The following is an 18,192-nucleotide window of genomic DNA, read 5'->3' on the forward strand; positions in this document are numbered from 1 at the left end:
GACTAATAAACTTGTTAACTTGGAGATAAAGTCTATTTTTAAATGCAGTGTGCAATTATTTGATGCTGAGAAAGAAAGCGATCTTTTCACTTCATGCTGTCCATTGTGCTCTGTTTTCAGAAAGTCAGTCACTAAAGCTGTGGACTTTCTGACAAAAGGAAAAAAAAAGAGGCTCTGGCTGTCAGACAAAATAATGAGCTTTACATACCAGTAAATAAACCTTACCTTTTCATGTAATATCGTTTCTTAAGATATTAACTTCACTGGTAACTCAGTTTTACAGCAAAGAGTTTAAAACTGAAGGCCTTGCTTTCATTTACTCTAAGGCCATTTCACACTTCTTTGCAGTTAAGAGGCATAAAGTATCTTTACGTTACTCGGTAAGGTCCCATTTATTATTAATCAGTGGCTTGAGTTGATTTTAAAAACCCATGTTTAGCCATCTTAACACCATATGCGTGAGTCTTCAGTGTAACTTAGTCTGAGCTAGAAGTCATTAGACTTGGATGATCCAAAGGTGGACCTGTATCCCTGCAAATATTCCTGGCAACATTTAAGCTACCTAACTCAGGCATCAGCAGTCATCTATAGCTATGACATCATTTAAAAATAAAGTCATTTAAAAAGGGAGTTTAATAAAGCAGTGCAACAGACTATTTTCCCTTTGGAACTGCAAATTCAAAGCAGTGACAGTGTTTGTTGGTAGACAGCCTCTGACTTGAACTCTTGCAAGCAGACACTCCATCTGGCTGACTGAAAAACCAGCCCTTCTAGGTTCACCCAGATTGTCTCAAAGGATTCCACCCTGTGGAAATAGAAAGACACATCTCTGTTTTTTTAAACTCGGTTGTAGTTTTAATCAAGGAATTAGCTGTTCTTCTAAATGTGCTTGAAATTAGCTGTTCTTCTGAATGGAAATTCCACTCTCTATGCACCTCTGACTAGAAGGGTTTTGTTATCAAGCATTTTAGGACTTTGGTATCTCATAAGGGTACTTTCCCAAGGTACAAGGACAGATGAGGGTTCCTGTGTTGGCAGATTTTCTGGAAGCATCAGGGCTGAGACATGCACAGCACTAGTAGTAGAACCACTGCCACCAGAAACTGTCTTTGCAGCCATGCTGAGGTTCTGCCCCCATTGCTTCCACAAGTGCTCTGCTGTTGACTTCTACCACAGCTGGCTGTCAACATACAGCTATGTTTAGGTGTCAAAACTATATTTTTTAAGATAGCAAGATACACTTGAGCTTGCTAGAAGGAAGGAAAACGGGCACTTGACATAGCAGATCTAACCGGAAACCTGTTAGTTGCCTAAAGGGAGATAGGGGAAACCCAGCAAGAGGCAATTAAGGGATTATCCAGTTACGATAGGTAGGGTTTCACCCTTATTTTTATCACCTAGAAGTTGACTTAGAAATGTGAGAATGTAATGACGTGTTGCAAAATACCTTGCTTTTAATTCAGTCACTTAAAACTCACTGGGACAATTCTGAGCTTTTTAGTTTGTGAGAGAAAATACTTTGCTGAACAGGTTTCTGAGATTCTGAGATTTCCAGTTCTCCAGTGGTTTTCTTTACTGGTTTTCTGGGACAGAAAAGTTTGTCCATGAATCCAGGCAACCTGTGGCAATAAAACTTGGGTATTACACACTGTGCTACCCTTTGTTTTGGCATTGCCATTTGTCCAGTACAGAACGTAACCAAATGACTATGCAGATAGGAAGGATGAGGTGCCAGAGAATTGACTGTGGATGCAACTCAACTCCTCCCAGGTGTTCCAGATACTGTTGGAGTTGGAAACCAAGGAACACCATGAATCTGTAGGTCACTCTGTGCATGCCTTAGGCAGACCTATCCATCTCGTACAAGTAGCTTGGTAGGACAAGCATAACTGTAGATCCCCACTTTACATATTGCTTTTGATTCTGCTCTGCCCTTAGGAGGGAAAAGAATTTAAAGGTAGGTAAGTCTCTCGTGCCTGCTTTTGTCTATTAGCATGCTATTCTTATCAGTTGAGTTACCTTAGCAACGAGGCTGTATTTAGCTTTGTAAGCTGCCAGATTTGTTTATTCCCCATCAGTAGTATAAGGAAAAGCCAAGTAATGTTTAAACAGTTCAGAGGCACATTATCTGCTACTGTATTGGTTTGGCCCATAAAACAATCGACTGCTACAGGAAGAAAAACAAGCTACATTCTTGCCCTGCTGAAATCATGAAAAAGATCCATCTCCAACTCAGCTTCTGACTTGGGATTTCTGCCACATCCCTCAGTGTGCCAAAAGTCCAGAGAGTGCAGGAGCATAGCCTTGAACCCAACAGATTTGTGTACCTGACATCTCTGCATAAGTAGTCAAAGCTGAAAATGTTGAGAACACATCAGTCATAAATGACTCACGTTGTACTAAAGTCTACAAAGTCTACAGTACTTAAGATGTGTGGTTCTGACCACCGGAAGGTCTTTCTCTTCAAAGCCCTGCAAATACAGTAGTTTTGCAGAGGCGCCTGGAGAGAGGTTGGAAGGGGAACAGAATCAGGGATTCTCCTCTCCCTTTATTTGAAAAATTTAATCACTTCCCAAAAATTTGTGTAGAAGAGGAAAAGACTGGAGGAGTTAACTTAGTGAATCTTTCTCAGAGTGCTTAAAAAATCAGTTAATCAAAGCTTATTTATTTATTTATTTATTTATTTATTTTTACTTCAGAGTTGAGCTGGAAAGCTTCTTTTAAAGGAGATTAAGAAAAATTCAGCTGATTGAGTTATTAGATTCATAACACTAGACATTTAGAGCTTATACATTGGAAATCGCTGTACTTTAAAACACTGCATCATGGCCATTCTTCCTCAACTTATCCATTAGGATTTGGTGTCCCAGCATTCATGTTTACTCCATGTTTGTCAATGTGACATTCACAATCATGACAAGTTGTAGGATGATGCCTTTTTTTTTTTTTTTAAACAAGTAATTTACCAAAATCACTTGTATAAATGCAGTTATACAACATCAGTTTATTTTCCTTCGTGTACAAAAATGATTCTACAGGCATGGTTACTATAGAACGACCCATGGTGGGTAGTGGGGAAGAAGAGTTGGAAAGGAGACAAAAAACAGTTGTACCTGTTTAATAATGGAGGTAAAATCCTACAACTAAGCACAACTTGTGAGTTCAAAGTTTTGCAGCAACTAATCCTGTTAGCCCTCACACAAGGGGTTCAGTTTCCTATTTCCTTTGCTATATGGTAGTGTCTATGTGCTCTGCTGTGCTGAAACCCCTAATGTTTACTGTCCAAATAGAGAAGGTAAATATAAAAAAAGTAAGGGCACACAGAAGTGAACGGTGTTTGCAAGAGTTCCAGCACTGATCAGAAGCAGTGTAGAGGAGAAAGCTATACCGTATGGCAAAATAAAATCTATCAGTAGACAGTATCTGACCAGTCCCCCACTCAGAATCAGAAGTTAAGTGTATTTCCAGATTCTAGTTACACGTAGCACCTTCTGTTATGCTACAGTGTCTCACATTTGCAGATTCCAGTTTGTTTGAAAAATAACCAGTTTAAAAACTGAAACAACTCAGACCCTGCACTACTATTCGATCTGATACTCCTGGTTTTATTCTTCACTACACTTATCATAACAGCAATCTGAGCTATCCATAAACCAGGTAGAGGCCAGGTATATAACTTAATGAACTTCCTGCTCCTGCTTTTACCTGTTGCAGCTTTTAAAGCTAGTCATAGTGTTGCTGTAATAGCTGCTTGTGCACCAGTGTTGCTGTTGCATCCTCCAAATAAAAGCAGAACCTACCCAACTCTCTGCACTGCACTGGGGCAGTGGCTTGCATTCTTGTATTCAGTTCAGTCTTTCTGATCTTTCCTGGGGGTATGGATTGCCTACATGTATAAGTCATTGAACACAACAAGTGTTAGTGTTAAAGGCTTGAACCCAGTTCCCTCTTATTGTCATTCTGTCGTTGGTAAGTGACTTTATTCCAGAGTGACAACACTGCTGTAGAAGTAGAAAACTTCTAGAAGAAAGTCACTTGTTGTGGACAGAGTCCTACTGTAGCACTCAGTACTGGAAAGAACCTACACTATTTGGGTTTTCTGAGTCTTTCAGCTCTCCAGACAGTGAATAAGCATCACTGTTTGATTTGTTACTGTTCCCAATTTCTGGATCTGCATCGTTAGTTTTACCGTGAGGAATCCTTACCTAAACTGAAAGTGTTTGCTTTGTCCACATTTGCAGAGAATGAGGGCTGACAAACCAAACGTGGCTTTTGTCATGTGCTTCCTTAGAGGTATTCTGCTTTCTTTAAGAAAGCACATATCATTACTAATGCTGTAGGAGCCTACTGTATATGTGCCTGAGAAAGCAAAGGCTATCTTCAGCCATCACAAGACATGATCCCAGCAGGGTTTGACAGCATCATAACAGACCTGGTGGGCTCTTGTGAAGCACTGCCTTTATGTGGGGGCAGCTAGGGCAAAACCCACTTCCTGTCTTAGAAGCTGAGCAGTTACAAGTTACAGCCTGGCAAACTACAGCAAACCAAAACAGTGTTTCATTTCAGCATGCAGAGTTGTAAGCGCTAGGATTTGAGTGCTTGATTTCCAGGTAGCTGATTCTCCTTTGCATAGGGCAGCAAGTGTGAAACTTGGAAGAATCAGGGAGTTTTGGTATAGGTATGTCCTGTCACTACCAATTGGATATGACAATTATAATGCCACTGGCCTTGTTTAATCTCTTGTTTAATCCTTGCAGCCATGTACAGTGTTATATTTACAGTATGCATCACATCAATTTCAAGCCTCTTGTGAAGAGCCAGACTACTACAAAGAGACTGAAGTGTGGATGAGAATCAAGCTCAGAGTTCCTTTCCAGAGGAGGAATTTTCATGATAACCTTGAGAGCCATCTTAACATGGCATTAACAATTAATTTCAATATGGAAATGTGCCTTCCCTGCCAATATAACTAGCGTCACTCAAGCAATAGCAGAATGACAACAGCTTGGATAGGTAGTTTCAGATTTTCTGTGAAGTGTCTTACTTTACAGATGCCGTCATTCTGCATAGGTACAGGAGCAGAAATTGCAGCCAGGGTATGTTCTTGTCTTTATATAAGGTCTGACTGACAAAGCTATAGGAAAACTCAGTCATCTAGCCTTCATCCCTTCTCATTACTGTTCTGCAGCATCTAACGTGTTGTGGCTAGATGGATGTGATAGGTGAGTTCAGAGTACCCTCAGCAGCCACTGAGGTTGGCAGGATGTTGAACACCTCAAGTTCATAGTCTTTTTTACAAGAATACGAGCCTTATTTTCCCTGTACATTGCACACTTTTTTCAGGTTGAAGTTGTGGCAGTAATTCAGATTTTCTTCTACAGAGGAAACCTGCATTACTTTGAACACTTAGTTAAATCAGAACAATAGACCTTAGTGTTGACACTATATTGTACTCTCTTTGGAGACAGGCTTACTTAAGTCTTATTTTAATACTGATTGGTTAGAAATTGTACACAAAGGTTTGCACTATTTTATAAGATTTAAGATGCAGGGAAGTTCTCTGCAGGATGCTGTTTTCCCTCTCTGTTGAGGGAAGGGTTTGGCTTTGTCTAAATGTGGAGATGTAACCCTGTTTCATTTTTCTGTCAGACCCATCAGAAGGGACAAGTTTACAACTTATAAAGAAGTCCTTTCAGCAGGAAATTCCTGAAGCCATAGCCTCCAGCTACGCTCACACGGAAGAAAGATCTCTGGCTTTTGGGTGGAGCACAGAAGTGAGGTTTTTGGACAGTGGTCTCCAGCTAAAAATGATTTTCCGCTGTTAGAAAGAAAACAAAACAACTCAAATACTTCACAAGTCAAAGATCACTTGAGCTTGTGACAGAGGGTACTGGAGCTTCTCACATTGTGAGGTCAAAAATTACTACCCTGGTTGAGTACCATAGAAAAGTCACTTCCACTTTTGCCTGCTTATATGAAGTAGGATTCAGGAGAAAAATGTTCATCCTTAATCTTTAATTCTCCTTATTAAAGTGTTTGGTCAATTCTTTGGTGTCAGACAAGGTTTGAGGTGTTTGTAGAATCTCAGTTAACAGGAGAACAAGCAGAAGTTGAATTTCTTCCCCTTTTTCATGTTGTTGCCCTTCATTAGCAATTAAGGTGAGGAAAAGCCATGGGAGGATCAGGAGCAGATTTGTTATCAGAATAAATGGAAGAGTGAACCCCACCATTGTGATGGAGCAGGTAGAAAGAACACTTGAAACTTAGTACTGAAAATACATCTGTTTGGTGGGGGATGGAACAGAAGAATAGAACAGGGGAAAAATCACCTTTTTTAATAACATAGTCTTTATCTTCCAAGATCCTCATCTATCAAAATGTCCTTTCTCAGTCCATATTCATTATATATCCTTTGGAATCTGAGAGCTCCTTTCTTCAACCACATGAGGAATATGAACCTTTTGGAGCTTCCTCTTTTTCATACATTTTTATTGCCAAAGACAGAGCTTGGCCCTATCTTGTCCTGTTATTTCTACAACTGTTAACAGCATGACAGTCTCAGGTTTCTGCTCTGCTTCTGCCTGATCAGCATTTGGGTATAAGACAGAAGCAACATACAGCCATTGCACTGTGTGATCTGGCAACCTATTTCTCCAGCCCCAGCTTGAATTTACAAAGCTGAACGAACATTTGTCTGTTAAAAGGTTTCTCCACATAGAAACATCGACTTTACAGCACCAGCTTACCATCCTTCTAGCAGCAGCCAACATTAATGGAAAGAAGACACTTTCTCCCTTAGTAACCTGAACTCAGATTACCATATAGTGTTAATGCTTAGCACCCCACAGTCCTCAGAACCATTTAACCTCTTATTTGTGAGATTTGTTTACTTCCTTTTTTTTTTGTAGTTTTGACTTCTAAAATAAGTTTGTGATGTTCTTAGATATTGAGACTGTATTGTTCATAACTGTATCAGCACAACAGTAACCTTACTGTAGCATTTCTTTCTTTCTACTTGTACTGTCTTTCACCACCAAAAAAAAAAAAAAAAAGAAAAAAAACCTTTCAGAAGATGCACAGTAGATTATTTGATATGATCCAGCCATATGCCTTCCCTGTCCTTACCACAAGCTTTAATTTTCATCCCTCTCTATTTGTGTGGTAAAGGAAAGCTGATAAAGTCATTGTCACTGTACTCCTGAAATGAATTATAATATCAGCCAACCTGGTGAGCATCATGTACCACTTTGATAGCCTGAAGGTCCATCTGGCTTATGCAGAAAGCTCTGACTGTTGCAGAGTTGAGGATATAGTTAAAATGCAGCTTAACTCTATGGCAAGCCTAAAACAAGACAGGAGTCAGGGCTTTTGTGGCTCCCAGGCTGGATGTGGCTCTGGACAGCCTGGTCTAGTGGTTGGCAACCCTGCGCATGGCAGGGGGTTGAAATTAAATGATCGTTATGGTCATTTTCAACCCAGGACATTCTATGATTGTATGACTCAGGAGTTCTCTCCCCAACTTTATTTTTTTCATACAAGTGAACAGTCATTAACTTTAATGATTTCTTGCTTCTGGCTACAGTCTAAACACATCCAGATGCTCCAAAGTAATGCCCTCTTCTCAAACGAGGGGAGTGATCACAGACTGTAGATCTGCAGGCACCTTCTGGGGGGGCCTCTCCCTCTTTCTTCTCCACCTTGTCGACTCTGCCAGTGTAGTCTTGCCTCCTTCTTTTGTGCTGGCAGTAGCATTCACCAGATCTTCCTGCAAGCAGATTCAGCTCTCAGATAGCAGAAAGCAGGCCAGTGTTTTTTGCAGGGTTTGTTTTCTCCTGTTTGAATGAATTAAGTCAAAGCATATGGAAATCTAACAAAATAAGAGCCAGCATGAGGTAGGCAGCAGGAGGAAGGGAAAAAAAAAAATGGAAGGGAGATGAGACTTTTTCCTCCTAGCAGCTATGGCCCACTGAAATTTACCAGTTCACAGATTTGATACCGTAAGTATAACCATGTTAGCTATCTTAACTACACTTCAGGTGTGCTTATAGAAACCAGAATAAGAGGATTAATTCTGGATACGCTCTGTCCATTAGTCTTAGTTGTGAACAGCTGTTCATGTGATGTTTGCTTCTCTGTGAATAAACACAGTTGAAGTACATACCACCTTGTAAAAAATGGGGCTTGAGCTTGGGAAAAGTTTTCAGCTAATAGAAATCACAGAACCATTTAAGTCAAATAATAATCATATGCTGGAGAAATTTTAGGCTAACTTACTCAGCAAGGAGTAGAACATCAGCTGATGTCAGAGGCAGTATGATTATTTTGGCACAATCTCTTTCTCTTAAAGCTATGTTTGTTTCCAAGTCAGTCAATAGCCATATTTAATGCATTTTATATAATGATCTCCAAGGAAAACTGTGGATGGGTCTTGTAGAATGTTTCTGTGTTTAAGAGGCTTTGGTAGTTGATATGTGAAGAGAGGTAGCTGTACTTCTTTGTCATGGGCCTCACAAACAACAAAGGTCTTAGATGCAGTGTATATTTTAGGGAATATTGCATTGCAGATGAATGTGATATTCTGAACGAAAAAGGTCGTTAGCATACGCATGCTTATATTGTTAGCAGTATTGTTTAGTCTAAGAGGGTGCAGATTTAAGAATTATCTCACCACTGCAATATCAAGACTGCCAGTTGTGTGTCTGTCTTGGAAAACTGGTACCACAGAAGTCATTTCTTAATGATTGGACAAGTATCAAAATGTTACGAACCTAAAATCAATAATGTTGAATGTACAGATCATGATGATATGGTATTTTAAGTCTAAGGAGTATGTATATTGCCATCATGTAGCCATTAGGCATTATTTATATGCCAGAGTTCCCTTAGGTGTGTATTCAGAAGACTGTGCCCATAGACTTAAAGTAAATTTGAAAAGAAGAATTTGTAATCCGTGATTTCAGTTGCACAGTGAATATTGACTGTCATAAGGGATTCTTAACAATACTGTATCTACTCTTTTTTGTAACATTGCTGAAAGGAGTGCTATAAATGTGGGCAGTAAACAGCTTCTCAGCCAGAAGAGCTGAGAAACTGGAAAGGAGAAACTGAGTTTTATTATGCCAAGGAGGAGTGGCTGAGACTTGGATGCTTGTGCCTCATGGAAGAGAGTCTTAAAACTGGAGTGAGGAGGCACGCTTGCTGCTATCCAAGAGATTTTGTCTCACTCCTCAAGCCCCAAAAACTCCTTGTCTCTTCTTACTCACTCTCTTCAGAGCTCTGCCACCACTTTGTTTTCCTGTGTCTCCCATTAGCCCTGGTAGCCAAGCAGCAGCCAGCATCTGGATGGGCTGGCAGCCCTCAGGCTTTCCTGCTTCTCAGCTGAGCTTAGGGCTTTACAACACATGGCTGTTACTAGCCTAAGTGCCTCTTGCACAAGTAGGGCAGTCTTTATGGAGGATGTTTTGAGAACCAACTAACTACAACTTTTATCTTCATTGTGCATAAGTGTAAAAATCCCCCTAGAAGCATTAACCACAGGAAGAAAGTTGTAGCCATTCCTCTCCATTTGAAGATATAGCTGCCCTAATTCCTATCTAATTACATACCTCAGTCTTGCCGAAAAGTACTGCTGAGAAAATGGCAGAACGCGGAAACATCTGCTTTCAGAAGCCCTGCTGCATGGCCACAGCAGTTCACCACCTTCCCACTTTGGCTGGGTTGTTTGTTACTACATTGTCTTTAAGCCTCTCAGTCCCAGTTCTCTCTTCAACAAAATCCCTTTAGTTTCAGATTGTACAAATTTCAACCATCTGAGTTCACTTAAACAAAAAGTAAGTGTGTGTTAGGGGGAAATGATGTTTCCTTGTGCTACACAGACATACTTTCTAAGTAAGCCGTAAAAAACCAAAAGGCAGGGAAATTGCAGCATGCCCAAACAATTTAGATACTAGCCCTGACTCAATTCCCTTATTGAATCTCACACACTTTTAAACTTGCTGGGCCTCAGAAACATCCTTGTGCTTTCTGCTGTAGTTCACTAGCTAACACACACCCTGTGGAGAGTCGTGCCATTTAACTGCTCGTGTGGAAGCCTCCTGATAGCCAAAAGCGATTTAGGCTTCCTAGAGGCATTCACAGCAACCAGACTTTCTTCAATCAAGTGGTTAAAACTTAGGAAACAGTATCCACAAACAAGTCCTTTTTCTGGGTTTCTCCATCCTTCCTGAAAATACATTTAACAGTTTTGACCTTCCTGGGGAATGCACCTTTTGGTATTGTCTTTACTAGCCTTCTGAGGAGGCGTCTCTTATCCCAGCTGAGAAGCTCCTTTTAATTGTTAGCATTGCCTTTTCTTGCATTTTCATGAATTTCAGAGGCTGCAGTCTACTCCACTTGGGTTCTGATTTACTCTAAATTCATTACACTGACTAAGAGATATCAAATGGTGTTTGACCCATGGTGTCTGTTGACCTACTAAAGATAGATGTGGGTAGCTTCCCCAGCAGCCACCAGGCAGGGGCAGGCCACCACAGGCAGGGTGGTGGGAGGAGGTGGAGGAACTGCTTGGCCCCTCACCACTCTGCCTATAACCTGGCACACAGCGCGTGGCTGTGGTGCACTGGGCAGTAGAGGTGGAGCCCAAAGAAGCTGCCCCTCACTGTGGGTGGGTAGGAGCAGGACATGCAGCCCCTGGCACCTGTCCAGGCAGGAGTCATTTGCCTTAGGGCTGTTCAGGAGTGAGCTGAAGGGGAGTGCACTCCTGTCAGTAGTGGAGAGAGGGCAGGAAAGGTTAGGCGCTGGGTGGGTCACAGGCAGTGGGTGTAAAGGAGTACTTCTGTATAGCTGCTTAGTGTCCAGGTTGCCACCAGAGAGGTGGTAGATGCCCCATACTTGGAAACATTCAAGGTCAGGCTGATCAAGGGCTCTGAGCAACCTGGTCTAGCCATAGCTGTCCCTGTTCATTGCGGGGAAGTTGGGCTAGGTGACCTCTAAAGGTCCTTTCCAACTCAAATGATTCTGTGATTCTTTGATTTAGTTGCTGCTCCTTTGTCAGTCAGGGAGACCCCTTCTGACTTTCTTATTTTATTTAACTTGCAATCTGTGGAGAAAGGTATTCAGGCTGTAAATAATTTATGATTAAAGACAAAAAAAAACCCACTGGATGTGTTCACGTTAATAAAGGTCTACCTTTTGAAACCTGTATTAAGGCAAACTGATGCAAGTACTTCACAAAGTGCTTCCAAGTTACTAGTGCTAAATGCTTTTTATTTCCTATTTGCAGTGTATGAAGACACAATAGCTGTTGTTGAATTGATATATGCCAGCTCATTAAATTATTGCAACTTAGTTATATAGTTTTTTGATTGACAAGTGTAGCATTTAGTCTGTAACTCGTAGGAGCCAAGCAGAATTTTCAAGAATTTTCAATTTTCCTATTGAAGCAAACAAAAATTTAAACACCTAGGGTACTTTGGCGGTGTGGGTTTTTTTGTTGCTTTGTTGGTTGTTTTTTTTTTGCAAATTTCATCAGCCTGCTAAACCTCTGCAAGTCTGAGCAGCTCAGTTGGTTTAGAATATGGGATGAGGCCCTTGATTGCTTGGGACTTTCTTGTGAAGATCTCAAGATGCAAATCTGAGTTATTCTCATTTGAGGAATGCTAATATTCAAGCTTAGCCTGAATCCATTGTAAAAATTAAGTGAACAACAAAAAACAAATTTGCACTTGAATACATCCTCTTCTGAGTGTAGTTACAGCAATATTCTATTGATTATGAATAACATTGCAAGTTGCAAATAATGTGCTGAAAGTAAAGTTTGGGGCAAATGATATCTCTGCAGAACTGTAAGTATTGATTATAAGTTAATATAATCAGATGATTTCTGCCACAGGTTGCATGTTCAAGAATATAAGTCTGACGTTCATATGTTTGTGTAGGAGTGCCACCAAGGAAGGTCTCTCCTAGGACTGGCAGTAGTGACACCATCAAATCCAAATGACTGGCAGTAGGACACTGACACCATATAGCACTCCCATGCTGGGGCCATGTACCAGTCAAGCACCTCAGCAACCTCCTAGCACAGTCTGAAAGCACTGCTTCAGCCACAGAACTACATATCCTTCCTCTCCCCACAAGTTTTTAATAAATTCATGGCTTGACCAAAAGGTGTCTCTTTTTTTCCCTGACTAATTTATAATGTCTAATATCTACTATGTCTAAGTCTGCTATCTAATAAGTCTAATATCTGACTAATGTAAGTGAATGTTTTCCAATTTGAAGCAGCTCCCAGCAAGACAGACCTCTGTAGAGATGAGCTGAAGCTCATCTACACTACAGGTTTTTAGCTCTGTTTGAACCTTGCAAGCCTTAGCAGAAGCCATAATTATTTGTATACATACCTGGTCAACTGACTGAAGTAAGCCCTGAAGCATGCTTACGGGGAGGATTTTCATAGCTCTTAGTTTATTGGGGATCCACGTGAGTCCCCTGCTCCACCCTAGGTAAGCCCCCTGAGCTCTAGAAACTGCTCTTGGCCAAAGCACCATTCTGCTACCCTCAAATCCAACTCCAGTAACAGTTGTTAGCTACCCAGCTGCAGAGGTGGGTACATCAGTTTGGTGTCCAGTCGGCAGATGAGAAGTGAGTTTTCCATGTGGTAACTTGCTGCCAGCTCATGGCTTGTGTGGCCTTGGTGAGTGATTCATTGCTGGCCTAAAAAGTCATGCCACCTTTACAGTGATTTGACTGAAGTAAACATGGATATCTTCAGGGAAAAAAAATATTGTAGATATTTGAATGTAACAGTGCAACTCTGATCATTTGGCAGAATATACCCTGAGGAGTCAGAGCCAGTAGAATTGAAGAAGGATAAATGGTGTTTAAAGATTTTTATTTTTCTTACTTAAGATTCCTGATGCTTTTTTTTCTTACACAGTCTTTCAGTTCAGAAATGAATTGCACGTGTGTCACAAAACTACTTATGTGGACTCTTCCTACCATATTACCTGAGCACCTCCCACATTATTAAAAGGCTCAAACCACTGCAGCAATATAATCTCCCTTCCCTCATTCCTTGTAAATGAAATCTAGAAAATAAGGTTTTTTTTTCAAATGCATGCATGTCTAAGAGGTTAAATAAATTTGTGTGAAACTAGTGGAAAGCTTGTAATTGCTTGTGCCCAGTGCTGTACAAGCTGTTAGAAGCAGCAGCATTCAGCATTACAGCGTTTAGTTTCAGCCAGCTTACCTTCTCTGTATTTGCAGCCTTGGTGTAGGTGCCTGGGCCAAGTATGCAAGCTGGGGCGAGAGGAAAGTTTCTATGTATCCCTGCACAGAGTAAAGGGCCAGTCTAGGCTGGTCATTAGAGAATGAGTGGGAGAGAATTATTTCTCAGATCCGGTCCTGGTCCTAGCTAGCAGTACTTCTTTCCAGTCAAAAATTCTGAATGTCTTCTTCCTTTCTTTTGCCTTCTTGAGAGACAATACAGGTTTCAGAAATAACAGTTTGGAAGTGGGAAATGCCATCAATAATGTTAATATCTCTAAGCACTTCAGGTACACTCACTGAATGTATTATTCATATGCCTTTTCAAAAAGCATTTTATATTCTCAGACTGAACATATCATCATATCCCCATTGTGAAACATACCAAACCAAGACAGACAGGAATAGGTAGGCTGGCAAGAATCTATTTTAGCACCTGCAATCTAGATGTCCTTGGTTACCAGTCCTCTAACCATTGCAACAAGCCACGTCTGTGATATTTTGTCTCGGGTTTTACTTTCAAAGTGAAATACAACTACATCACCAGCTGAGTGATCTGGCCAGTTCATCTATAAAAACCCTGTTGTTTCTGGCAGCAGCAGAAACAGCTCTGTGCAATTTGCTTTCTGTATTTCATAGTTACTTCTGCACACACACGTTGCAAGCAGGAAGTAGGAGCAGCTCAGCTCTTGTCTTCCCCTGCCTCAAGAGACTGCCATGAAACTGAAAAACACTAAACTATAACCTAAGTATCTGTTAGACCTTTAATTAGCGACCTAAAGAGTGTTTGCCAAGAGGAAATTTTAATTCAGTTATTCAAATAGAAAGTATTTAACCTCTCAATAGCACTCAAGTAATTATAATGCTTGTGTTGTTTTTTTTTCAGGAACTGTAAAAAACAAAAATCAAATTGAAAAATGATAGGAGGCATCATTTTTATGTGACATGGAACAATGAAATTCTCTGTTTGAAAGGAAAGCTGCAGCATTGCCCATGCCTCAAACCCCTGTAGCTGACACAGAAAGGAGCAGCCTCAAGCAGGGAAAGCAGGTTGCAGATTGTTGATTTTCCCACTGAAACAGCCTGAAACAGCATCGGGGCCAACTGTGGTGGTTTTATGTGCGTCACTACAATAGCAAACACCCAGCAAAGATCAGCAGGTCATTTCACACAGCTTGTAATGTGATAAAGATGCTCAGTCAGTGGCGGGAGGACTAGGATGCATCAGAAGAGGCTGTATACTCCAGTACCTTTTGCAGATATTAGTCAATACCAACCAGGCTATCTGCATTTCAGATTGCAGCAGCTGTTTCAGCCCTAACTCTCACTGTTCTTTCACTAGATATCCACTCAGAATTTTCCAGAATTAATCCCAAGAAAAAAACAGTATTTTCTTTCTTCTGTTTTCACAGACTGTAGGTTGCTTTGGGATTATGTTTATCAGCTGCTTTCTGACAGCCGGTACGAAAATTTCATCCGATGGGAAGATAAGGAATCCAAAATTTTTCGGATAGTGGATCCCAATGGGCTGGCCCGGCTGTGGGGAAACCACAAGGTAAGGGAGCAGTGTATTTTCCCTCCTATGGCACAGCACCTTTTATAACATCACAGGATTTACTTATAAACAAGGGAAAAGGAAGGAAGCGTGTGCATATAAACCACTCCTGGAAGGTTATAATCTTTCATTGTACTTACGTTAGAAGTATAAAGCATCCAGCCTCAAGCACTAAAACTTACCCTTCGCATGAAGAACCTGTTGTTTTGGTTCAAAGGCATTCTGTTATAAATGTATTTAATTATAAAATTACGACAAATGCAAGAATTAACGTTCCTTCTCTCTCAAAGCATCTCTTTTCTTCCTGAAACCCGATGCTAAGGATGTTCTGGTTAAGAAGTGGTCTGCAAGGAGCTGTGTACAACACCTCAGCAGGAGCTTCTTTTCTATGTTCCTTTCTGCTCAGATTTCACAAAAGGAAAGGCTTCTGTCTTGTGATTGACAGCAAATGCTGTAAGATTATGCACTTCTTTGTAACAGGTTGATTCTGCTTTGTTCACTGGAAAAGAGTTACTGATGTTTGCAGTTTGGAGCTGAGTAAGTGCAGACATATCTGAGTACAGATACACGCTCCTATCTTTATTAATGTATGCATACGGTTACAGTCATATAGGTACAGTCAGCATAGGCTTATAAAAGAGAAACTGCTTGACCAATGTGATCAACTAGGGATAAATGAACTATGATGAAATTACTAGCTCAGTGGAGGCAGGGAGAAAGTAGATATTGGTTACCTTAACTTTAGAAAGGCTCTTGAGACCATCCCTTCTGTAATATCCTTGGACAAACAGGTGAAGTATAGACTAGAGAAGACAACAGGAAAATGAATTAAAACTGGCTGAACTGCTTGTCTGAAAGGGTTGTGATCAACAGCACAAAATCCAGTTATTAGTGGTATTATGCAGAAGATTGATTCTGGAGTCAGTACTGCTTAACATGTTCATTGATGACATGGATGATGGGACAAAATGCGTCCTCAGCAAGTTTTCAGTTGATACTTCTAAAAAACAGCAGCTGAGAAGAGCGGTTGGTATCCTCATAGAGTTGTGCTACTGTGCATGACAGACCTGCACGTAGTGAAGGGTTAATGAGAATCTCATGAAACCTAACAAGAGGAAATGCGGAGTTTCACACCTGGGGAGGAATGACCCTACGTTTGGAATGTTTTTACCAGAAAAGTGATTAGATGCTGGAACAGGTTGCTCAGGGAGACTGGAGTCTCCATTCTTGGAGTTTCTTGGATGTGTTCAAAACCAGAATAGACACTGGTCCAAAGACCAGCTCTAGTTGTCCCCACTTTGAAGGACTGGACTACATGATCTCCAGATATGCATTCCAACACCAACCATTCTGTGATTCTGCATATGAGTGAACATAATTTAAAATGTTGATAAGGTCAAGATTTTCTCTCGTGACATGATTTACATCTCTCTTAGAGGTTTTGGGCTGTGGTACTGGGAATGAAGAGTTCTACCTCCATGCCAATAATCAAGTCTTGCCATCAGGTCTTGTTTTAAATGTCTAAAATTGAAGCTACTTAAATTACTAGTCACTTGGGATGCAGTAGCTTTTAGTGTACAAGAAATGGGAAAAGCACATACAGTATTTCAGGGGTCTTCCCAATGATCACAGTCTACATTTTGCAGAGAAATCATTGACATTCTTCGTGTTTAATTACTACAGGAACTCTTAATAAGGCTTTCCTTAGCAGAGCAGCTGAGGTTAAGGCAGGACCTCAGGGCCGTTTTAGACAGGCAGTTCAGATTCATTTAATAAATCTAGATGAACGCCACAGGTGATCTTGGACCGACAGTACTGTGCCAAGCCAGACTCTTACCATGAGGGCTCACAGACTAAAAGCATGCTTCTGCTAGTTTGTCTTGTTTTGCCTACGGCAGGGCAGCTGCTCTATACTCATGCAAACATGGCTTTGACAGTATGGTGCCCTCTCAGCTGGGAGTTTCTTCACCAGTGTGGTAACTAGTGCTCTTTGTACCAAAGAAAAATGCTCTTGAAGCAGATGTAGCCAGGCAAGTACTATGGCAGCTGCCCACTTACAGCTCCAAAATGAAGGGGAAGCTCTGCCACAGTGGCAGATGTACAACCTAATGGACTTCTTGATTTACACCCCTGTAAGGAGAGGACAAACAGGCTCTCAATCTCCACAGTACTCTGTAAGCATTAACTAGTTAATGGAGGGGAATCCCAGAGGAACAGTGCTCTTAGCAAGGGTTGCTGACAAATGCAGTCTGTTAGCCATTGTTCTTACATTTTACAAAAGGTGGTTTCATTAAGAACAGGCCTGTCACATATCCATATAGAGTGAGCATCTCCACCTAGAGTCTCTTTTTGTGGTTGATGAAGCCTTTTGTTTTGTGCGATCCAAGAAACTGCAGAAAAATGTCACTTGGAATTTTTGGTAGACTTTCTCACTTAAATTGCCTTGTATGAAAAGAGATCTAGAAATTTCTACTGATGAGGGCTGGGGGTGCAGAGTGGGCCTGCAAACAGCAGAATAATGAAACATGATTTCTTGAACTGACCTGGTTATTTTAGCTAGCCTGTGATAGTTCTGCAATTCATTTGGGGGCTTAGGAAGGTTTTAATGAGTCATCTCACCACATTTTCCCCTTTTCTTTTGAAAAATACAGAACAGAACAAATATGACTTATGAGAAAATGTCCAGAGCCCTACGCCATTACTACAAACTAAATATTATCCGGAAGGAGCCAGGACAAAGGCTTTTGTTCAGGTAATCTTTTTTGTTATCTTTGCTGTTCCTTTTGAAAGACAATTAGATTTTGAAGGTGGAAGATGGAACTGTGTGTATGATATTTCACTGCCACAGTCAGAACATCAGTGACAATGGGCACAGATTTGTAAAAGCTGTTCAGACCAGTGCTTCCCAGCTTTCAAGGCAACTGCACCAATTTAGGAAAATACAGGCATTTTTCAGTTATCAGTGGAGTCAATAGAAGTATCTTTCACTCACTTCAAGCAGGCCCTGCTATTTTTTAAGACTTGAGCTATATGATTTGTGATCTTATCAAAACCCCTGGAAAGTCCAGTCCACATTTAACTTCTCAGATACAGCAGCTGTCAAACACTAAGTAGGGATCTGACATTTCCTCAGGGGCGTCAACATCGCAGAAGGGATGTGCTGACGAACAGATCTTAGTAGAGGTGCCTTCGAGGAAGAGAGGGACCTGCAAGAACTGTTCGTAAAGCCTGAAGCATCAAATTTGATGATATAACCAAGAATATAAGGAAGTAGGGCCCTAAAAACACAAAGCAGGGAGTTGTTGTATGAACTTTGGTACAACTGGCAGAACAACTGAGCGTAAGCACTCCATTTCTCTGCAGGGAAGACAATG

The 18,192-nt window shown here is 40.8% G+C and overlaps 1 protein-coding gene across 3 annotated transcripts in view; it reads left to right on the forward strand.

Moving 5' to 3' along the window:
* The window catches only part of ETV6 (ETS variant transcription factor 6), a 131,456-nt gene that overhangs the window by 106,423 nt on the left and 6,841 nt on the right, over nucleotides 1-18,192 (forward strand). For all 3 annotated transcript variants that reach the window (XM_042889960.1, XM_042889959.1, XM_042889961.1), the window contains 2 exons: nucleotides 14,676-14,818; nucleotides 17,470-17,570. In XM_042889960.1, coding sequence (XP_042745894.1) covers nucleotides 14,676-14,818; nucleotides 17,470-17,570 — 244 coding nt within the window. The remainder of the gene's footprint in view (nucleotides 1-14,675; nucleotides 14,819-17,469; nucleotides 17,571-18,192) is intronic.

This window comes from Lagopus leucura, unplaced genomic scaffold, assembly GCF_019238085.1.
Source record: "Lagopus leucura isolate 7727_CA_CO unplaced genomic scaffold, USGS_WTPT01 Super-Scaffold_100159, whole genome shotgun sequence".
Lineage (NCBI taxonomy): Eukaryota > Metazoa > Chordata > Aves > Galliformes > Phasianidae > Lagopus > Lagopus leucura.